At 42.8% G+C, this 19,975-nt stretch overlaps 1 protein-coding gene across 1 annotated transcript; it reads right to left on the bottom strand.

The window, feature by feature from the left end:
* Window positions 1–255: 255 nt before the first annotated feature.
* Window positions 256–17,156, bottom strand: GORASP2 (golgi reassembly stacking protein 2). Its single transcript, XM_069781439.1, is given in 10 exon segments — window positions 256–1,306; window positions 2,092–2,187; window positions 4,280–4,363; window positions 4,710–4,845; window positions 4,969–5,101; window positions 5,715–5,845; window positions 6,324–6,410; window positions 6,830–7,033; window positions 7,807–7,887; window positions 16,982–17,156. Coding segments are annotated over 10 exon segments (1,335 nt in total). The 5' UTR covers window positions 17,045–17,156; the 3' UTR covers window positions 256–986.
* Between the last annotated feature and the right edge of the window lie 2,819 nt (window positions 17,157–19,975).

Raw genomic sequence — 19,975 nt, 5'->3', positions numbered from 1 at the left:
TTTTCACCCTGAACATCAATTTAAAAAGCCAAGTATGAATCATATCCAGGCAGATTTTATGACTCATTGCTGCAACAGATCTAACTGCTAGTGCTGATCCTGCCTGCCATTAAGAACTCTGGCATTCCCTCTTGGATCCATTCCTCTGGAGGGGAGCCCTTTCACGGATCTGTGCTAGAGAGAGATGAGCTACAAACAGTTAAATGAGAATTTAAGCATTAAACAAGTAAATGTGCTATTTTGTCACACAAATGATAAAATTCCAGGAATTTATTGCTGTATGTATGCTTAATCCATTAATTTGTCTTACAGTAGTCATGAAGTGCCAAATTGTGTGCTACATTTAACATTTCCTGTATTCCCTTCCAAATGCCATTTTACAGTGGGCGTATGAAACAACGCAGCAGCAGTTACAAAACATGGCTTGAGCATCTCTCAAGAGCTTAAAAATAAAGATTTGTGTACAAGCTGAATAACGAGATGTCAGTTAACAGGTCACTCAGCAACTTTAATAGAAATATCTTTAGGTGGAAGTTTTGCAGTGTTAAAATTTACAACTCAGACTAAACATTCTCATCCCCACTGTAGTAACAAGATACTTGCAAAGAACAAGAACTATAGTACGTAAATGTCACACGCAAGAACCGCTTCATTTCTATCAGAAGCAAAAATTGCTAATTATAAGCAAGGACAGGCCTAGCAGGCTAAGGCTGTCAGCCTATATCAAAAACATGTATCTCCGAGTTTGGCAGTGGAATTCTATTTACCGCCTTGACTTTTTTTTTTTTTGGTTACATACAAGTACTCTTTCTCCCCTCCCACCACGCACACTTTATAAACCCCTTTTTATTTTTATTATACCTCCATATTATTTACAGGACTCCTAAAGATTAAGTACAAACTAGTATGAAATTAATGATAGCTTGCTCTTCAAATATGTATCCCATGGCTAAATAAATACCAAGCCAATCCAGAGTGATCTGGAGTTACGATTCAGAAGCTTGTGTATCTGTGACTCCAGATGTTTTCTCATTAACTGTAGAAGATTCACTTGATCTGTCAACAATAGTTGCCTTAGAAGTTGGGGTAGCACTATCCAAGGTGAGCGTAGAGGTCTGTTCTACATTTACAGTAGTGCCAGGGTTGATGGAAAAGCTTCCAGCTTGAGTAATGGAGGGAAGCAAATCTGTAGGCACTGTAGATGCCTCTGTGACCAAAGGAAGCAGAGGAACACATTTGGGTGGCATTGATAGAGGTGTTATTCCCATTAGATTCAGAGGTGGCAAGGAGGGAAGGGATGGCAAACCTAAGGAGAGAGAAAAAAAAAAAAAAAAAAGGCAGTGGGCTGCTGCATACCACAGACAGATCTGGAGAGATTCTCTGGTGCTTAAAATTTTTTTACCTTCTCTAATCTCCTATTTACTCTTGCAGAGGAGGAAGCTTTTTGAACTTAGTGTGAGCATGATATATGTGCAGCACTGACTCGGTAGGCTAGTTTCAAGCCTGACAATTTCAGAATTGAAGAATCAGAATAAACTCAAGTTTGTTTCTACCTCCCCAGAGGACGAGGTATTTAATGCATTAATCCTGACAATTAGATTTTTCTGGCATTCACTAACCTGCCAGAAACAAGAAGTTACCAAGAAACTTGTTCCATATAAGCTTCCAATTTCTTTTTGCTTGCTCCATGTGCACCTTCAGCAGTTTTGTTTTATTCAAAACCATAAATCTAGTATTAGTTTGTACTTTTGGCATTCAGTCAGGGTGCTTCGATCTCCTCATACAAGAAAACACCTCGTATTTTCTTCTACCGATAAAACTATATACTTTCATTCTTGGCACAATCTCTTTTGAGATCATATATCAGGTAATATAAGATGAAACAACTAAATACAGACACAGGTTTAGAATTAGTTTATCTAAAGACATATTCCCTGTCTACCTGATCTGGGCACTACCATCAACTTCCACCTCAGGCAAACATTCAATTTATCCTCTTCAGCACTCCACCAGATGGCTCTAAATGAGAGTGTCAAGGATCGTCAAGGAGAGACCCACTATTACAGTGTTTCAGTTTGCAGAAGCACATACCAGGCTGCATGATTTCTGGAACAATGTGTGGTGCAGGTAAATTAAGTTTGGACAGATCAGTCAGGTTGGGAAGCCCTGCTGGTAATGGCATCAGACCTAAGAGAAGAGTGGAAAAGTTACAGCTGAAAACTTATATTTTCTTTTTTTTCCTAACTGATTCTGAGATCTTATTGACCATTTAAAGTTATTTTATATTGCTTTATATCTTGATTATCATTTTTACATATAAGAATGCAAATTCACCTGAGTTTCAGCTTCTAAGTTGCACAGTAAAAACAGATACCTATAGCAGGAAGTCTGGACTAGCAAATACATAATCACAATTCTTTGGATTTTTCTGAGGAAAGCAGAATCTTATTTCAAGGATTTAGTAGGTTTGCATTCCAAGTTCAGCTTTTAACGAAGGCAGTTATTTCACCACAGCACTGTACCAGATGCCCTCCATTGCTAATTTGAATGGCAGAAGATAGTAATAGGATGAAATACATAGTATTTCCATCTCTAATATTGATTACTCTATTATTAGTCTTTTCTATTTAGTTCATAACTAGAGTTAAACACAAAAATATATAGGAAAGGCAAGACAAAGTAACTTTCAAAGTCAGGAAGGACTGAAAATAGAAGAGAAGCATATGATGAACACAACACACATCCTTCCATCATTGTGTTTGCTATGGAACGTCCTTCCGCTCCTGAATTTCCTGTCTTAGAAGACCTGCATTTCTGAGGCAAAGGCTCTATTCCTACTTTGTGTTTAGCTCACAGAAGGCTAATTCCAAAATAAACTGTTGATACTACAGTAATAAGACAGAGAGGAGAAAAGTCTTAAAGCAAAGCCACAGCACACAGATTTTGATTAAAACCCAGTCATCTTTACCTACCTGTGAATTCATTAGCCACAAAGGCCGACATAATCTGACTCAAAGAGCTTTCAGCTCAGCTACAAGCAGCTTTGGTTTGAACTTTTTTTAAGATCTGAAAAAAGCTGAACTTTGCACAAATTCACTCAAATTTTAAACCTCCTGTATATTTAATACTTACAATTCCACTTGTATGGCCATGTAAATTGCAAGAAATATCCAATAGCTTTTAAAAAAGCAATGATACTATTCAGAGAACAAGGTGAAAGGAAAATGCATATTTGCAGATTTTGGGGAAGAGGTGGGTAGGGGGCTGGGGAAGAACAGGACATTAACAGAAGCTGAACTTCTTAGTCGTTTGCTATTTTCTCTACACAGTACAAGATTAAAGTTCTCTGCCCTTGTTTGCATGCACTTAGCTCTACTACACATTTTTCTATGTCAGAGAGCATACCTCCAAGCATTACTTAAAATTTTTGGACACATCTTTATCTACTTGTCTCATAACATACAAAACATAAAATACAACTCCATCAGTGTTTCGGAATGCACGATCAAGTCCTGTACCAGTGCACCGACTACATGGCAAAATCCTACACAATTCTCATCTTACCCACTGTGAATAATTCTGGAATACTAGTGCTTGAAATGTTCATTATTATCAGGAAATAATGCACACCCCTTTGTAGACATATTCTTACTTTTGTTACACCAGTTTAAATTACTAAATAATTCAGAAACAGTAACTGCAACATACAGTTCTATATTGTTAGCCCTCTATCTATACTAGGAAGAATAATCAAGCTGAATATTAAAAAGGAGTTTCCTAAAAGGGAGGTTTTATGAGTGAAAGGAATGCAAAAAATAGGCAAGACATGCCTTCTCAGAGTTTTCTTCTGTCATGCTCTCTGAGTGCAAAGGACAAATCGGAAACTGTGAAGTTATTTGCAAAACTATTTTGCAACATACAATTTGTGAACTGTGGAAAGTAACAATATATCAACTCAAGAAATGTTGCAAATAGCAAAGCTAATATCTTCCTGAGAAATCCTGAATGCTGCATCTATGTACAGGGGGCCCTAAAAGGTAACTGATTCTAAACTCTGTTGCCAATTCAGTCCTCTGTGCTGCAGACGCCTGTGCACACAATCTAAAACAAAAAATTCTTAAGGTTGAAGAGGTTGTATAGAGATCTTTAACATGAAATGTGTAAGTTCTATCAAGTTATACCCTCCTGCCCCCAAAAAGCGGTGGAAGAGACAGGTCTCTTCCCTTGCTCCCTTAAGATTTTTGTTTCAGAAATGTTTTAAGAAATTTTACCTACTGACCTGGTAATGTAGTTGCTGGGTTAACTGGTGGCACAGAGGTAAGGGACTGACTTACTTGTGGTGGTAATAATGGAACTGTTGAACCTGGTGGAGTATACAGGAAAACAACATTAGTTTTAAGCATACAACACTTCAGCTCCCTTCCTCAAGGAGTACAAATAAATAATTTTTTACTGGAGAATTACTATTTGCCTTAACCATAAAAAGTTGATGAAGAAAAGTAGTATTCTAAATAACATGCATCGTATTTCTGATACACTTTGTTTGCGATTATTTTGTTAACAAGTAGGACACAATTACAGTAGTCTAGCCTTTGTTGAGAAAAGTTTGAGGAAGAGAAAATTTTGTTCTCTTCTGCCTTCTGTTAATTGATAGAAACATCTGTGGGTGCAAAAAAGTCAGAAAACCCATGCATTTCAAGAGTCCATACTTCCATACTAACCTGTACTGAGAACGTTACTGGCAGTAGTTGAGGGAGAACTAATAGAAAGTCCTGAAAGACTCTGCTCAAGGCCTGCTGATCCAGGGGGTAATGTGGCTGGGGGGTTAACTGATGACAGCTGAACCTTATTGAAAGGAAAAAAAGAAAGTTACATCATTAGGGTTTGTTTCCACAAGAACCAACAGAAGCAGAAAAGCAATATAACATCATAATCCATTTCTACCAAGCCAAAGTGACTACAACTTACCTCTGTGAAGCCATCTTTGAGGGGACTGAGAGATGCACTAGGCAGCTGTCCTGGGAGAGAAATTTTCTTTCCCTCTTCAAATGGGCGTGTAGGTATCCTATGCAAATATCCATAACCAATGCCACATCCTAGGCTTTTAAAATATGAACATTTAAAAGTCAGTGAAGTGACTTTACAACTACAAACTCCATAGCTAGCAATGCCTGAACGACTCAAGATGCCTACAAGTTTCAAGAAAAGTTCTGTACAGCTTCCCCCTCCCCCCCAAACATTGCCTCATTTTCTATGGAGAAATAACCAATATGAGACAACGGAAAGGAAATTCTGTAGCTTTTAGCAATAAGCATTTAGCACAAAACAAACTTTATTGTTATTTAAACCAAGCAGCTCTATCAGGTATACAGCCTGGAATTCAGCTCATTTGTTACTTGCAGTCCTCTGTTCTGGCTTCTGTGCAATACTTAAAGAATATACTACAGCCTAATCACTATTTGAAGCCTAATGCAGAAAGCAACTGTTGCACTTTGTGCATTTTTGCACTAGCTAATGTACTGTGTAAAAACAGCCCCCCCCCCCCATAAGTAACTAAATCTGAATTTCAAGTAAATATGCTATTTATTAAAGTTGAAATGCCTTCGATATAACAACACTCTTTTCCTGTCTTTGTAGAAAAGTTAAGCAAGCAGCTTTTAGGCCAGTGCTGTAAGAAACTCAACCCATCCCCCTGCATCATACTGTCTCCTTACCTGCCTTCTCCACCCCAGGCAGAATTTGGAGTAATCACCACCTCCCGACAATTATCTGTGTCTGTGTTGTACACATAAAGTTTTAATGGCTTTGCTTCATGCGTTTCAATAAGGGAAAAGAGATCTTCAGACTGCAAAAGGATAAAAATGAGTAAGGGCTTTCTTGTCCTTATTTTATCATTTGACATTAGAAATGATCATCTTCCTAGTCCTAACTTTCTGTAACAGAACCTGGTAACAGCTACACGTTGCAGTTGTTGCAGTGCTGCTGTTTTATCACAAGGCCAACTTTAAAACGTGCTTTGCTAGTGCAACTAAGACAACATGTGGCACAACCCAGATTTCAAATCTGCTATTTGAAATATTAGAATACAAAAAAATGTTTCTATCTGGCTTCATGAAGATATTTAAGAGCAGTTTTTATTTCCAGAATTGCATTTAAGCGCAAAGAAGAGGCACCATGCCAGAGCAACTTCCTCTTTGCATTAATTACTTCCATTAGCACTGAACAGAGACACAGAACTGGGGAGGTTTCAAACTGCCCTGGTATAATTTTTTTCGTTTTGGAAAAAAAAAAAAAAAATCAGAATCTTATTTCTATATACTTACCTCATTCATGACAGTATCTGCTCCAATGATATAGTCACTATGAGGTCTAAGTCCAGCTAATGCAGCAGGAGAATTTGGTTCCACTTCCTAGTTTTAAGATGGAAAGTGACAAAACACTGCGTAACTGTCAGCGTGTAGCAGAACAGTTAGGTGTGCATTTCACACAAGTTTTGAGTCAGACAGACAAACCAGTCAAGTTTCAACACAGTTAGTAGAATAGTCACTGAACTAGTGAAACAGTGGCTAGATGACAGTCTCTTTTGATACAGTTACAAGGAGTTCCGAGTATTATACAAAACCACCAATTTAAATACAAGATTTGATAATACACCCACAGACATACAGTTCTAGCTCAAAAGTCTTTCCAAACCCCAAATCAATGAAGAGAAAACAGACCAATTTGATCTCATAGCTTGTACACCCCCTTGCAAGTTACTTTTCAGTAAAAAGATAAAAAGTTTAGCAGTAAGAAACAGTAAGAAAAATACTTGGAAGTCCGTACATACCAAAACATGCCATACATTTTCATTGGCCCCATCAAAGCTGCAGAAACGAATGCTCACGCCCAGCAGGCCCTGCCCACCCCACATGTTGCTGGGTGTCACTGACGTTTCTCTCAGTTCCAGTGTTTTGCTGCTGTACACTAGCATTTTTACAGGTTTTTCAACGTTTGCTTTCAACAGGTCCTTGAGAGTATCATTGTCTTTATTCTGCAAATGTTCAAAGAAGAGCTTGGTTTAGTGTTTAATGCAGCAGACATCCAGTTCCATAGCACCCCTTTTGTATTTCACAGGTCCTATAAACACTGCATTATCAGAATACGTATCTACAGCTATTTTATAACAAGCTTCCAGTCCCTTCACAATTCTAGAATACAACTCTGGTGAAAACCTGGGATTTCACAGTAACAGGTCATGCTTTCCAAGCATGAAAGAAAGCACTTTAATTAAACCTGTGATACGATGCACCTTGCAGCTTTTCAGAGGTTTTCTTGAATCCAGCCGTACTGGTAGAAGAGCTTACCCACAGCTATGATGGCTTGTTGTCTCACTACAGCTCTGCTTGAAAACTTTCTCCCACAATTCCTGCCCAGCTAACAGCTTTGACAACAGCTCTTTCAATCAACCTGTTTTGACTGAAATGAGTTTGCAAGTTCTCACACAAGCAGTTTTACAGACAGGACTAGAGGGGCACTAACACAAGCAGCTAGTGATGGATCAGTAGGTAATACTATCTTCTGCTGGCGCAGACATCTGCAGAAAGCATGTCTGTCTGCATCCTTATTCTCCAGCTAAATTTTTGATGGAATTATAACTACAGGGTGAAGGAAATTAATTTCTGATGCAGTTAGGCCTTCTCATGTTAAATTAAGGAGAAATATTTTATATACATTTAAATAAAACAAATGTATTGGTTTACCCGTAAAAATAAGATTCTCAACATGTTGTTTATATTCAGAGTTATAAAATAGCAATACACTTACCAATCTTGAACCATTAATGGACACGATAAAATCAAAAAATGGCTCCAATCCAGCTCTATGCCCCGGTGAGTTTTCTTGTACCTAACAAAGTTAAACAAGAATTTAGCAAAAGTGTACCAATGCTGATTCATAGATTAGAATTACCTTTCTACTTGTGCAAGCTGTAGTTCTAGAAGCTACTGATGTTCATATGTATGATTTTAAAATGTTCGAATATAATCTTCTGGAGAAAAAAAAATCTCCCTTTAAAAAAAAGAAACATTTAAAAAGAATCAGTAATTTACAAATTATTGAGGAATGACACAACAGTAGCCACTCCGTGGGACAAGCACTGCTTAATAGCTGCAGCAGATAAATTGTACGTATTTCAATAAAGGAGATTATGGTCAAAGAATGAGCTTAATGAATTCTGAAAAAGTTGGTTAAAAAGCAGTATCCTTCCACAGAAGTACCAACGCTGGACGTTGCTTTTTATCTTATACTTACTAGAGGAAAAGGAGAGTCACGTCTGTGTACACACAAGTTGTTACCTCATGATTAAACATCACCTGTTGACATTCTTGAGACAGAGGGCATCTGTACAACGAATGATTCATTAACATACCAACAAGCTGCAAGAAAAGGGACCCGTGCAATTCTGCAGTCACGGCAGCTCAAATAATTCAACCACTTCCCTAGGACAAGGCCTAAGTACTGTATACACGTTGCTCCCAGAAGCTTAAAGTATGCTTCTAATTCCAAATAGAGTAACTGAGAGACATTTTGCCAGTGTTATTTTTTCACTATTACATGCATTGCTGACAGACAAAAGTGACTCCAATATGGCTATCAGATTTTTCCTACAGCCTTTGCAGTAAAGACTATCTTTCTTTATTTGTAAGCTGATTCATTTTACCCACTGGCTTTTTCTTTTATGTGCTACATTCATCCTCCAAAAAGATCTTAAAAGTGTCACCCTTTACAGTGTGGTTTCTTACATGTTATTCCATCTGACAGAACTGGTACAAATCTGCCAATTTGTTCAATACCAGTCTGATTCGCAGGAACTGAGTTTTCTTAACATGACTCATCTAGGACAAAATATTCTAATATGAAAAAAAAAAGCTTGATTACTACTAAAACCATCCTCTTAGAGTCTATTTACCTCTGCCCAACATATTCACAAAATCAGAGCTTGGAAAAAAACTCAGATTACTTGTGGGTAGCTTTCTGTAACAGATGCCAGAAACTTAGAACATTAGTGTCACATAACCTAAATATTCATTAAAGAAAAAATAACCTGGAATCAGTAGTTCCAGAGCCACATCACACACACTGATTGCTGTCCAAGATTTGTAAAGCAGCAAAAAAGCATGAAACAGACATTATCCCACAGTAATAAAAATCACTGAGGCAGCAATAACATCCCCAAACCCCACATTTATAATTTCTAACTAGAACTGGAAGTGCATTTGCAGAAGCATCTCTTCAAGATGCCTGCATGCTCCTTGGAAATAATTTCCTACAACTGAGGGTATTGTCTCTTTCTGTCAAGTATTAACTGTACAGAACCACAGCTCTCAATCACTGAGCTAACCTGCAGTCCCACTAACTAGATCCAAACTACTGCCTCCACATTACTTAATCTGTCAGTTCAAGATGCCTCTCGCCAAGAATAACTAGAGATCAGATAGCAACTTGTGGTAAATAAACAGGTAAAAGTACAAGCTAAGCCCCATGTAGCAGGCCCTCCAACACTAGCTGCATAGAAACTCCTGGGCATACTGTGGATGTTGCTTTGACATTAGTAGACTGTCCCTAGAGCTAATTTTTAACTTTAGATACTAAAACTTTCAATAAGGTAGAGCTACCTCAGAACAGCTTCCACAAACAGAAATTTTTAGCTTATGAGAAAAGCCACAGAGAGGCTGAAATACACTACATGAATTATTATTCTCAAATGTAGAAAGCATTTACTTATTATGTTGGGTACTCAAGGCCTTCCTGCCAAGGAAAGGTTAAACGAACAGTTTCATGAAAACAGAATTAAAGAACTCTGATCTCCTATGGACATGCTCCATAATGGCATTCTTGGGCTTGAAGTTTCTCTTGTAATTAAGTAATTCAAAACATCCTCCCCTCTGACATGTTTTTTCTAACAGCAAATGTAGGATGAGCTTGTGCTGTTTGTTGCTCTTCCCTCAGTTTAGGGGCATGACATGAAAATACTTTAATAGCCTCTCTCTTTCTCATTCTACCACCCATTGCATTGCATGTGACATATAAGAACTTACATTTTGTGTTTTTAACGAGCCTGACACAAAGGCTTTATACCAAAGTGAAATCAGCAGATGGTTTCAGAAGTTATTAGGAAAACAAGAACTTTAAAGACAGAACATGTCTTTCTAAACCTCATATTCAGAAATCAGTAATTCCAGCAAACTGATACATTTATTCAGATAACACATCAGATTGTTAGGACTGGATACATGTCTCTTGGCCTTGAAATTCTGAAAAGCCAGAGTTCACTCAGCCAGTAAGACAGCTGCAAAAGCAGCCCTGACATGGTCCACTGTTTATTCAGAGATTTCCATTTCCAAATGAATTTCTTAAAAAAAACCCAAACAACAAAATCCCTACACTCTGATACAACATCCCTCCCTTACAACCTTCAATAGATTACATCCTGAACACTGAACCAACAGTGACTAGTATTCAATAAGGTAATCTTTTAAAACAAGAAGGAGCACCTACAATAAATGAGAATTACATATGTTCAGCATCCATCAATGTCAAGCTTGCTGACACCTGGGATGTATAGATAGATTTGGTATTCTAAGTAAATTATTTATAGTCTGCCCCAAACTGATGAAGGGACTGCACCAAGTTCCAAACAATTAGTTTGCAGAAAGCATCTTCAGATGTTGTACACCCTCCCCAAATCCATCACAACCCTGAACATCTCTGCATGGTTTGTTTCTAAGCAGGCATGTAAAAACTACCAGGAAGATGTAGCTAAAAGAAATCAAGCTCTTAACAGTTGCATCAATCATATACACACCTCAGAAGCATGTAGTTGCATCCCTTCTTTCATCACATTTCCTCATGCTGCCACGCACAGGTTCAGTCACAAAAAGTTTCCTATTTCCCTAGCTTGTCTGGGCCAACATCACTGACGCAAAAGCATTTTTATGCCTGGTGGTCCCAGAAATGCAAAACAGAAATTCCAAGTTCATTCCACGTGAGAAGTCTCCTCCTTAAAGAAGTGACATACTCAGCCCTGCACAACAATCACACCGACCCCATACAGTTTTTATGTCACATCACCTTATTTTTAGCCGGCTACCTGCACAATTCATCACCACCATGCAGTGCCAAATGCACAGCACAGCTCTCTGCCCAAAGCTCTGTGGCCGTGGTTCTCTTCCAGGAACTACAGCAACAAAGGATAACCAGGGATCTTAGGAAATACAAGGGCACAAAAACCTTCTTATTAATGATGGAAATAAAGATTCTATGTATACATACATAAACTCTAGGCCTCCTAAGCAATCTGCCTTTGTGCAGCTTTGCTGTGTGCCCCAAGTAGGTATTCAGTAATTTGCCTTTGTAACTGAATAAGGACTGAGAAATAATCAAGTAACACCATTTACAACAGATGCCACTGCAGGCAAGATACCATCCATGGCAGCTTGGGAAGCCTAATTTTCTCAAAGCCAGCTGTTATTTCAGACATCTAAGTTACAGACACCTGTGGGTAAATGCCATGACTTTCTAACAGTAGAGGAAAACAGTGCAACAGACTACCCGGAGAAGCTGTGGAACTGCCACCACCAGCGCTTTTTAAGAGCAAGTGAAGAAAACCTCCATCGAGAATGCTGAATGTCAGAAGGCAGAAAAGGGCTGTATGAGTCTTTCAGCCTCATAAAATGCTGCAGGACTTCAGTTTCTCACCAAGAGGACAGCAGGGCTGCTGAGCACATAGATTACACACTAATTATTTCACTTTTAATTCACTGTCAAGAATTAAACAGGGAAAGGGTTTCAAGGTCAAGACACTAATTTTAATCTGCATTACTAAAAAGACTTCTTTTTTGGTAAATACACAAAGTTTCTCTCTGCTGAACACCCTTCCCAACACTATCACTCTACGCCTACACAGTATATATTGTACATTACAAGTTATAATAAGGCCTCTCAGCAAAACAATGGTCACAAATTTAAGCCCCAAGCGAGTAGTGCTATTATAAATGGAATTAGGCATGGAAACCCTGATTTTCAGAGGCAGATGAAGGCTCTCGCCACTTTTGAAACTCAGATAACTTATACTAGTGTTCACTTAAAACTTTCAGAAGCTTAGCTTCAAGCACTAAATACACAACTTCCAAGGAGCAGAAGCCCTGAAGTTTCTTTTTTTCCACATAAGAAATGCTTCCTAATATTTACTTTATTACCAACAAAATGCTGAAAGAAGTTTTTTTGTAATTCTTCCACCCATTCTGTAACTAGTAATAAAATTTCATTATGTATCGTGTATAAGCAATTCCTGTTAGGTCTGACAGAATCTATTTTATTTCTGTCAGCTACTTTAACACATTACATGGCATAACTGTATTGAATTTCCTTAAGAAACACCCAGTTTTCAAGAGAAAAAGCTGTATAAGCTTTTTGTAAGAAAATAGATTCCCTATACGTAGCATCAAATTTTATTTTAGCACAGAGAATTTAACTTGAGCTTTTAAAATGTGAGCCTCCCTTAAAAAGTAAGTCATCCCTTTATGGCAACATGTTTGTATCTCTACTACAACAAACCGAACCACTCATGTAAAAGTTAGAAATCTAAACTTTGGGCACCGCTGTTCAGTATCTTTTAGGTAGACCAGCACATAACACAGTAGCATACAAATCTCTCACCAGTAAAAATTCTTACATAGACTTGTTTATTGGAAGAGACCTTTAAGATCATCACGTCCAGCCATTAACTTAGCACTGCCAAGTCCACCACTAAACCATGTCCCTAAGCACCACATCTATATGTCTTTTCAATACCTTCAGGGATGGTGACTCCACCACTTCCCCGGGCAGCCTGTTCCAATACCTGACAACACTTTCAGTAAAGAAATTTTTCCTAATATCCTATCTAAACCTCCCCTGGCACGAGTTGAGGCTGTTTCCTCTGGTCCTATCACTTGTTACTTGGGAGAAGAGACCAACACCCACCTCACTACAACCTCCTTTCAGGTAGTTGCAGAGAGTGATAAGGTCTCCCCTCAGCCTCCTTTTCTCCAGACTAAACAGCCCCAGCTCCCTCAGCCGCTCCTCATAAGACCTGTGCTCCAGGCCCCTCACCAACTTGGTTGCCCTTCTCTGGACACGCTCCAGCACCTCAATGTCTTTCCTGTAGTGAGGGGCCCAAAACTGAACACAGAACTCAAGGTGCGGCCTCACCAGTGCCCAGTACAGGGGAACGATCCCTTCCCTGCTCCTGCTGGCCACACTATTTCTGACGCAGGCCAGGATGCTGTTGGCCTTCTTGGCCACCTGGGCACACTGCTGGCTCATATTCAGCCGGCTGTCAACCACCACCCCCAGGTCTTTCTCTGCTGGGCAGCTTTCCAGCCACTCTTCCCCAAGCCTGTAGCGCTGCATGGGGTTGTTGTGACATCATCTATTAGTTGAAGAAATTGTCAAGTCATTACAACGGCCTGGGCAAACTATAGCCGTTTCACATTGCTGAACAGGAAAGTTATTCAAAATCTTCCCTCATTGTTTTGAAGAGCAGAAACAAACGCATACTGAGCAATACACAGAGTCAGACAGTTGCTCTAATCAGCCATGCAACTTATGTTAAAGGAAACTTATGGAGGAGAAAAAAAACAAACAATGGAGAAAATTCCTAGAGGTGAGCAGCACTGCATGCTACCAGCCTGGGAGGTACTAGTTAAAAGAAAGATTTATGAGCACATTACATGAATCAATAAATGGTAGTCTAACAGCAAAAGCACATATGAGGAATAAAAATGTATTACAAATAATTGTTTCAAACAAATAACTGATTATTAGGTCTACCTACAAAGAGACTAGGGCAACAGAACAGTTTGTAATGTTCTCTCCCTCTTAAAAAAAAAAAAGGCTACATTTCAATGTCTAGAAACCCCAACAGCGCAACTCACAGCAACTTTTCCTGTCAAGTATGCACATGATGAAATCGCTTTCCTTCGACAGCTCTTCAGTCCTAGAGGGTTCCTATTTCCTGTTACAAGTGCACTGATAAAAAAGCTCACAATGAAAGCGATATTGCACTGAACATTAGCAGAAGCAGCCAAAAAGAATTAAGTAATCTGCAAAAAATTGTGTCAGAAATTAATAATGGTATTATTCACTTGCTGTATGTATTTCTGCTCCTGTTTGAAGTGAACAGAGCAAGAGACTTGCTACCAGTTTTGTAGGGAGGCAGCATGTACAGTGTAAAGGCCTTGCTGTAAGAAACCTGGGACTTGCAACAGTCTCAGGTTGCTCATCCCTCTGGCAACTTGTACTTGGCTCCTAGTCATTCTGAACAACGTTACCTCCTTTGTTTCATGGCCTCTTGACACATATTTTTCATTTATCTGCCCTACCCAAACAATTTCTTCCAATAATTGAAAAGATTTTCTGACATTTCTCTAGTTTTCCAACAACTAATGAAATCTTAAAAATGACCACTATATACTGTTTACATAAGTTTGGCATTATCAAAGAAATCTGGCCTTATCTGAATTAGATCCGTAACACTGAAAGACTACTGCCATTTTCCTTTTACCATTCTTGTTTATCTGATCAAAATACTGACCTCAGAAAGAAAGTCTACTTGAGAATAAATTAGAAGAAAATGGCAGTATTGCCAAGTCCTACCAAAGGTCGGTCCATGCAGACAGAGCATTTGTGCAGAGCTCCTCTAACAGTGTGAGCTGAACACATCTGTCTAACAAACTTACTACAGAATACCAACTGGAAAATTAAACTTGGAAGAACTATAGAGGAAAATTCTAGTCACTTCTATGCCACATGCATTTCAATATAAACATTCCAAATTATAACTGTGAAACTTCAGAATTTTTCTCTACTCTGAAGCTACACTCTGGACTACATATAAGCACAGGCCTAATTCCTGTTAAGACTGGGATCATGATGCAATTTAAGATGCCTGTCCACAACAACAACAAAAAAATTGCTCATTATGTTGCACCATCTGAAGATATCAGCAAGAAGATAAGGCAGTGAAAAACAGAGACATCAGTCTGTTTAAGACAACAGGCAGGTCCTTTCCTGCATTTAATGTAAATACAGCTGTCCTCTCAGAAATCAACTTCTTTAAAGTGCACCTACCAATTACATTTACAAAGACTGGCAATCAAACACTGCCACTTCAAGACACAGCGAAAAAATATTACAACCAAAAGGTGCCTAAATGAAAACAAAAGGTGCCAGATACAGGCAAGATTACAAGAAAAGACGAGTAGGTCATACTTCATAAAAGAGATGCATCTCAATTTACTGATGTGTTTTAATCAAACAGTATGAACTGATGAATCTGACATAACTGATATTCTAACTGCAGAGTACTTACTGACTTTACAACCCTTAAGAGTAAAAAGGGCATTATATTTACACTGTAGTATGCTAAAACCAACCAAACAAAAAGTCTGCCACTTTTACCAAAGTGCAGAAGTTTTTTTGTGGGGCAAAAGGAGAAGACAAAATGGATTATCATACATTAGTAACATTGGATTGTTATATATTACTAACATTAAAAGGGAGAAACAAAGACGAGTATGACTTTAGCCTATATGTAAATTTTAACAGATGAATATTTGGAGTTTATCCGAACGTCAATGTTTGCTTCTCAAAAGCATTACAGCAGTATTTTTTAACACCTGAAAGATGATCTTGGTTCTTTTTTTCACCATGGTATTCTACATATAGTTGTAGCTCACTGCTAGCAAGCTGGACCAAGTAAGGTAGTACTAATCCATGTGAGTGGAGGTCTTGTGCTCTTTCACATGTCTAAAATGCGGGACTAGCTCTACACAGAGAGCTGATCTGAGAAAGTCCGATGCCAACAAAAACTAGCCCAGCACGGTGCCTACAGTAAGGGTACTCACGCTCTAGCTACAGTGGCAAAAGTACTATGGTGTGGGCAAGGTTACTGGTAACTCTGGCAAAGTTACTGTTATCGCCCATTGCATCGGATTTGAGGACACAACCCAGGTACCATTCTGCTCGCTGAACGTGAAACACACGCTAAGGAAAGGACTTCCAAAAGGCTGCACCCAAGACCTCTAACGCAGCCTACCAAAATATTTTGTTGCACACAAAACCAAAATTTTGCAGCCGCGGTGCGAACAAAAACTATGCAACTAAGAAAAAGAGCAGCACCACCTTCGCTATGAAGGCAGCTCCGGCAGGTGTGACGCCTGTCATTTAAATACCTTGATCTAACACCCCCGGAACTACTGTCGGGGGGCGAAGCAGCTACACCTCAGATCACGATGCAACGACCGAGAGAAAGCCTGACGCGTTACCCGAGCCAGGCACCCGAAGGGCTGCGCCTCTCGGGCTGCCGGTGGAACGCGGGCGGGCTGGCGGGCTCGCAGCGTTTCCTAGAGGGGAGGCGGCCCTCCAAGGCTGCCCAAAAAGCGGCGTCGCCTCCCGCGCACCCTCCCTCCCGGCCTCTTTACAAACCGAAGCGCAGGCGGCGCAGCCCGACGGCGCGGTCCGGGCCGCCCGGATCTCTCCAGCCGGGGCGAGGGCGGCTCGGAGCCCGCCCGGGCTGCCGCCGCGGGCCGGGACAGGGCGCGGGCCGCGGCAGCGCGGAGCCGAGCCCTGCTGGCGGGGCGCCCGGAGAGCCCCGCGCGGAGAGCGGCGCGGCAGCTCGCCTCCCCGCTCCACCGGGACCGGCAGCTGGCAGCGCGGACCCCGCCGCGGATCCCACCGCTGCCACGGGCCGCCGCGGAGGCCCGGCCACGGGGCGCCGCCCGGCCCGGTCGCCGCCGCCGCCCAGGCGCCTCCCCGCCGAGCGGGGAGCGCGGCGGGGCCCGGGGAGCCCGTCGGGCCGCTCGAGCGCGGACCCGCGGAGGGAGAGGCCGCCGGGCCCACGGGCCGCCGCCGGCCTAACGGCCGCCGGGGCGTCCGCCCGCCTCCCCGCCGCCCTTACCCGCAGGACGTGGTAACCCTCGGTGCCCCCGCCGGGGATCTCGACGCTCTGCGAGGCGCCCATGGCTGGGGGCGGGCGGGCGGCGGCGGCGCTGCTCCCCGCACAAAGCCCCACGCACCAGGGACGTGGCACTCCCTCCCGCCCGGCTCGGGAGGGGCGGGCGAAGGCCGCGCGCGGGGCATGCCGGGAGGCCGCGCCGCAGCGCCCCCTGCCGGGCAGCGCCCGCCGCCGGCAGGAGGCGGAGGCAGTACGGCGGCCGCCCCGGGACAGACCTGGCCCGCTCAGCTCCCGGGGAGGCGGAGGCGCTACGGTGGCCGCGATGGACCACGTCCCTCCCGCTCGTCTCCGGCGCGGCCGCGCCCCCTAGCGGCTGCCGGGCGCGGGGCTGCGGCTAGGTCGGACCGGGCAGCTGAGGCACGTTAGTGTTGGTCGTACTAACGACGTCCAGCAAACGGGCGCACAGATCGCGAAGGGGGCAAGCTGGGGCAGGTCCTACTTTGCGCTGGCTTCCCTAGTCCTACAGCTCCCCGTGGAGCCGCTCCGCGGGCTGCCCCGTGCCGTGCCCGCGGGGCAGAGCCGACCCGCTGCCCCCGCGCGGGGCAGAACCACCGGCGCCGCCGCGAAGCCCCCCGGTAGCTGGCGTGACAGGGCGAACGCGTCGGTAGAGAAGAGAATTGGGTGGGCATCGCCGCCCCAGGCCAGCACCCTGCACCCTGCACGAGCCTGTGTCGGGGCACGCTCCCCCGCGGGCACCCCCGGGGTAGCGGGACACGCTCCCCCTGGCTCGTCTGCGCGGGGGGAGCCGCTAGCCGGTGAAACGCTCCAGGCGGCCTGCCCCGAAGTCCGGCGCCGAGCCGGCCCGGTGGTCCGCCGGGGAGCGTTATGAACCCGAGGCCCGGACCAGCCCTTTCTCCCCGAGAGCGTCCCCTGCGCCTGGAAGGCCCCCGGTGAAGCTTTTGCGCAGCCTGCCCACGCAAACCGGCGCCTCCCGGTACCGGTAGGACGGACTTCCAGGGAGGGCTGACCTCTTTCGGGAGCGCTGCCATCAGCGGCCGCCTTCGGTAATGCAGAGACAGCATTGGTTCGTGGGCTGGAACGCAGCGTTGAAGACCCTCGACGGAGCACGGAAAGCAAATTCGGGTTCGCACACCTCACTTCTTCTGGACTCATTGCCCTCTGTGTTATCACAGCGCCTCGCTGCTTAGTACTAAAAGCCTCTCTGCGCTGTGCTTGGGATGTACCCCAGTGCTGCCTCGGAGACCACCGACCCCCTTCCCACCCTTGGCCACCTCGCCGTGCCCAGGTGCCTCCAGCGGAGCAGCCAGCCAGCGTTTCTCCGGGGACTCTCGTCGGGCACGGCCAGTTCGGGATCGTGTCTGCACACCAGTTCAGGCACGCTTACATCCCTACGCAGTGTCTCTCCTCGTTGTTACCAGAAGAAATCGACTCCGGGATACCCAGAGGCCGCAATACAAAGTAAGAAGGCAAAGGGAATAATGCATGCATAAACTATATCTTACAAGAATTTCTGTGCTCTTAATACAGAACGAGAAATTTGTTACGGTGAGCTGATAAAAGTCACACATGCAAGGCTAAAAACTATACCAGCTTAAGGAAATCTTACGCTTCCATGCACGTGCCATTTAGATTTGGGAGGCAAATCCCAGCCATATTAATTTCTTTCTTGCTATTAGAGATCACGATAGACAGCAGTATAACTCAGTGCGACCCATGGAGAGCAGCTGTGGTTCACCACCCTTTACCCAAAGCTTCCTGAAGGATGGTGGCAAACTACCACCCACAGTCATTCTTTCACTCTCTTCTGGGAGACTGGCTCTTGTATGACACCTCTCCTTATGCTGCTAGGTAGGTGCTGTCAATTTTGTGGATTGCTTGTAGGTTTTCTGTGGCCATGAGGCAGATGCTAGCCAGGTGGTGTCCTCCTGGCTGACTGGCTCTGTGATGCTGGCCCCTCCTTCAGTGAGAACAAATCTACGGGTGAAAACCTTCATTTGGTGAAGGCTTCTCTAAGGTATATTCAGTTTCATTACCTTGCCTTTGGACTGGAAGACCCTTGAATTACTATTGCTCTGTTAAAATTAAAAAATAACACAACTCGAGCAACACTGCAATGGGTTGCTTCTCTCCCCATCAAAGCCCCATAAATTCCAGAGCATTTTTAGACAACACAGTAAATTTCAGGACAATTCTGTTTCCCCAGAGATTAGGAAGAGCTGAGTGACTCTGAAACTGATAAACATTTCGTTAGTGGCAGGCACTTCCTACTCAGAGTTTATGTTCATTAGATGTGATAATTGCTCATGTGCTTCTTTGAAGACAGGAAATCCTCACTTCAGTGTGTTGCAGACCTCATCCTTAAAAAAATTCTCTCTCAGCAGAGGTTACTATAACATGAGTACTACATCACAGTGAAACACACTGTAAAATACCTCTTAGAGGCCCTTTCCCATGTCATTAAAGATCATAGAGAAAAGATCTGAACTTTGATTTCTTTGTGAAGAAGAGGTGACTGTTATCCCAAACTCGATAATTCTGTCCACCAACACCAGAACCAAGAAGAATAACAGCATTTTGCCATTGAAAAGTTGCCATTTTGATGAAAAATGTGCTTGAAAATCCATAAAGTGAATACTAGTCTTTCACACACTTCTATCTGGCCTCTAAATGTGTAAACAGCCTTAAAGCTGGGATTGGCCAAATTGCACAGTGCTGGTTTGATGAGCCTAACTTCTAATTAGCCAATTCCCAGTAAGTGGCAAAGCCAAAACCACCACATACAAAGTAGAAGTTGAAGAAAGCCTGTGTCACTGGCAGTAACACTTCTGTGGCTGAATTCTGCTCCTGAGACCACTGAGAGGTGTGTGAGGGGCTGAGGAGGAGGTAAAAGCACCCTGGCAATTTGCAGCAACTATTGCATGCAGCTGTTTGTACAAGGGAATATGAATTATTTTTATTCTGACTGCAGTTGCAAGA

This window comes from Haliaeetus albicilla, chromosome 4 (genome assembly GCF_947461875.1).
Source record: "Haliaeetus albicilla chromosome 4, bHalAlb1.1, whole genome shotgun sequence".
In the NCBI taxonomy this organism is placed as follows: domain Eukaryota; kingdom Metazoa; phylum Chordata; class Aves; order Accipitriformes; family Accipitridae; genus Haliaeetus; species Haliaeetus albicilla.
Note: the sequence above shows the minus strand (reverse complement) of the source record. Positions and strands in the feature narration are given on the sequence as shown.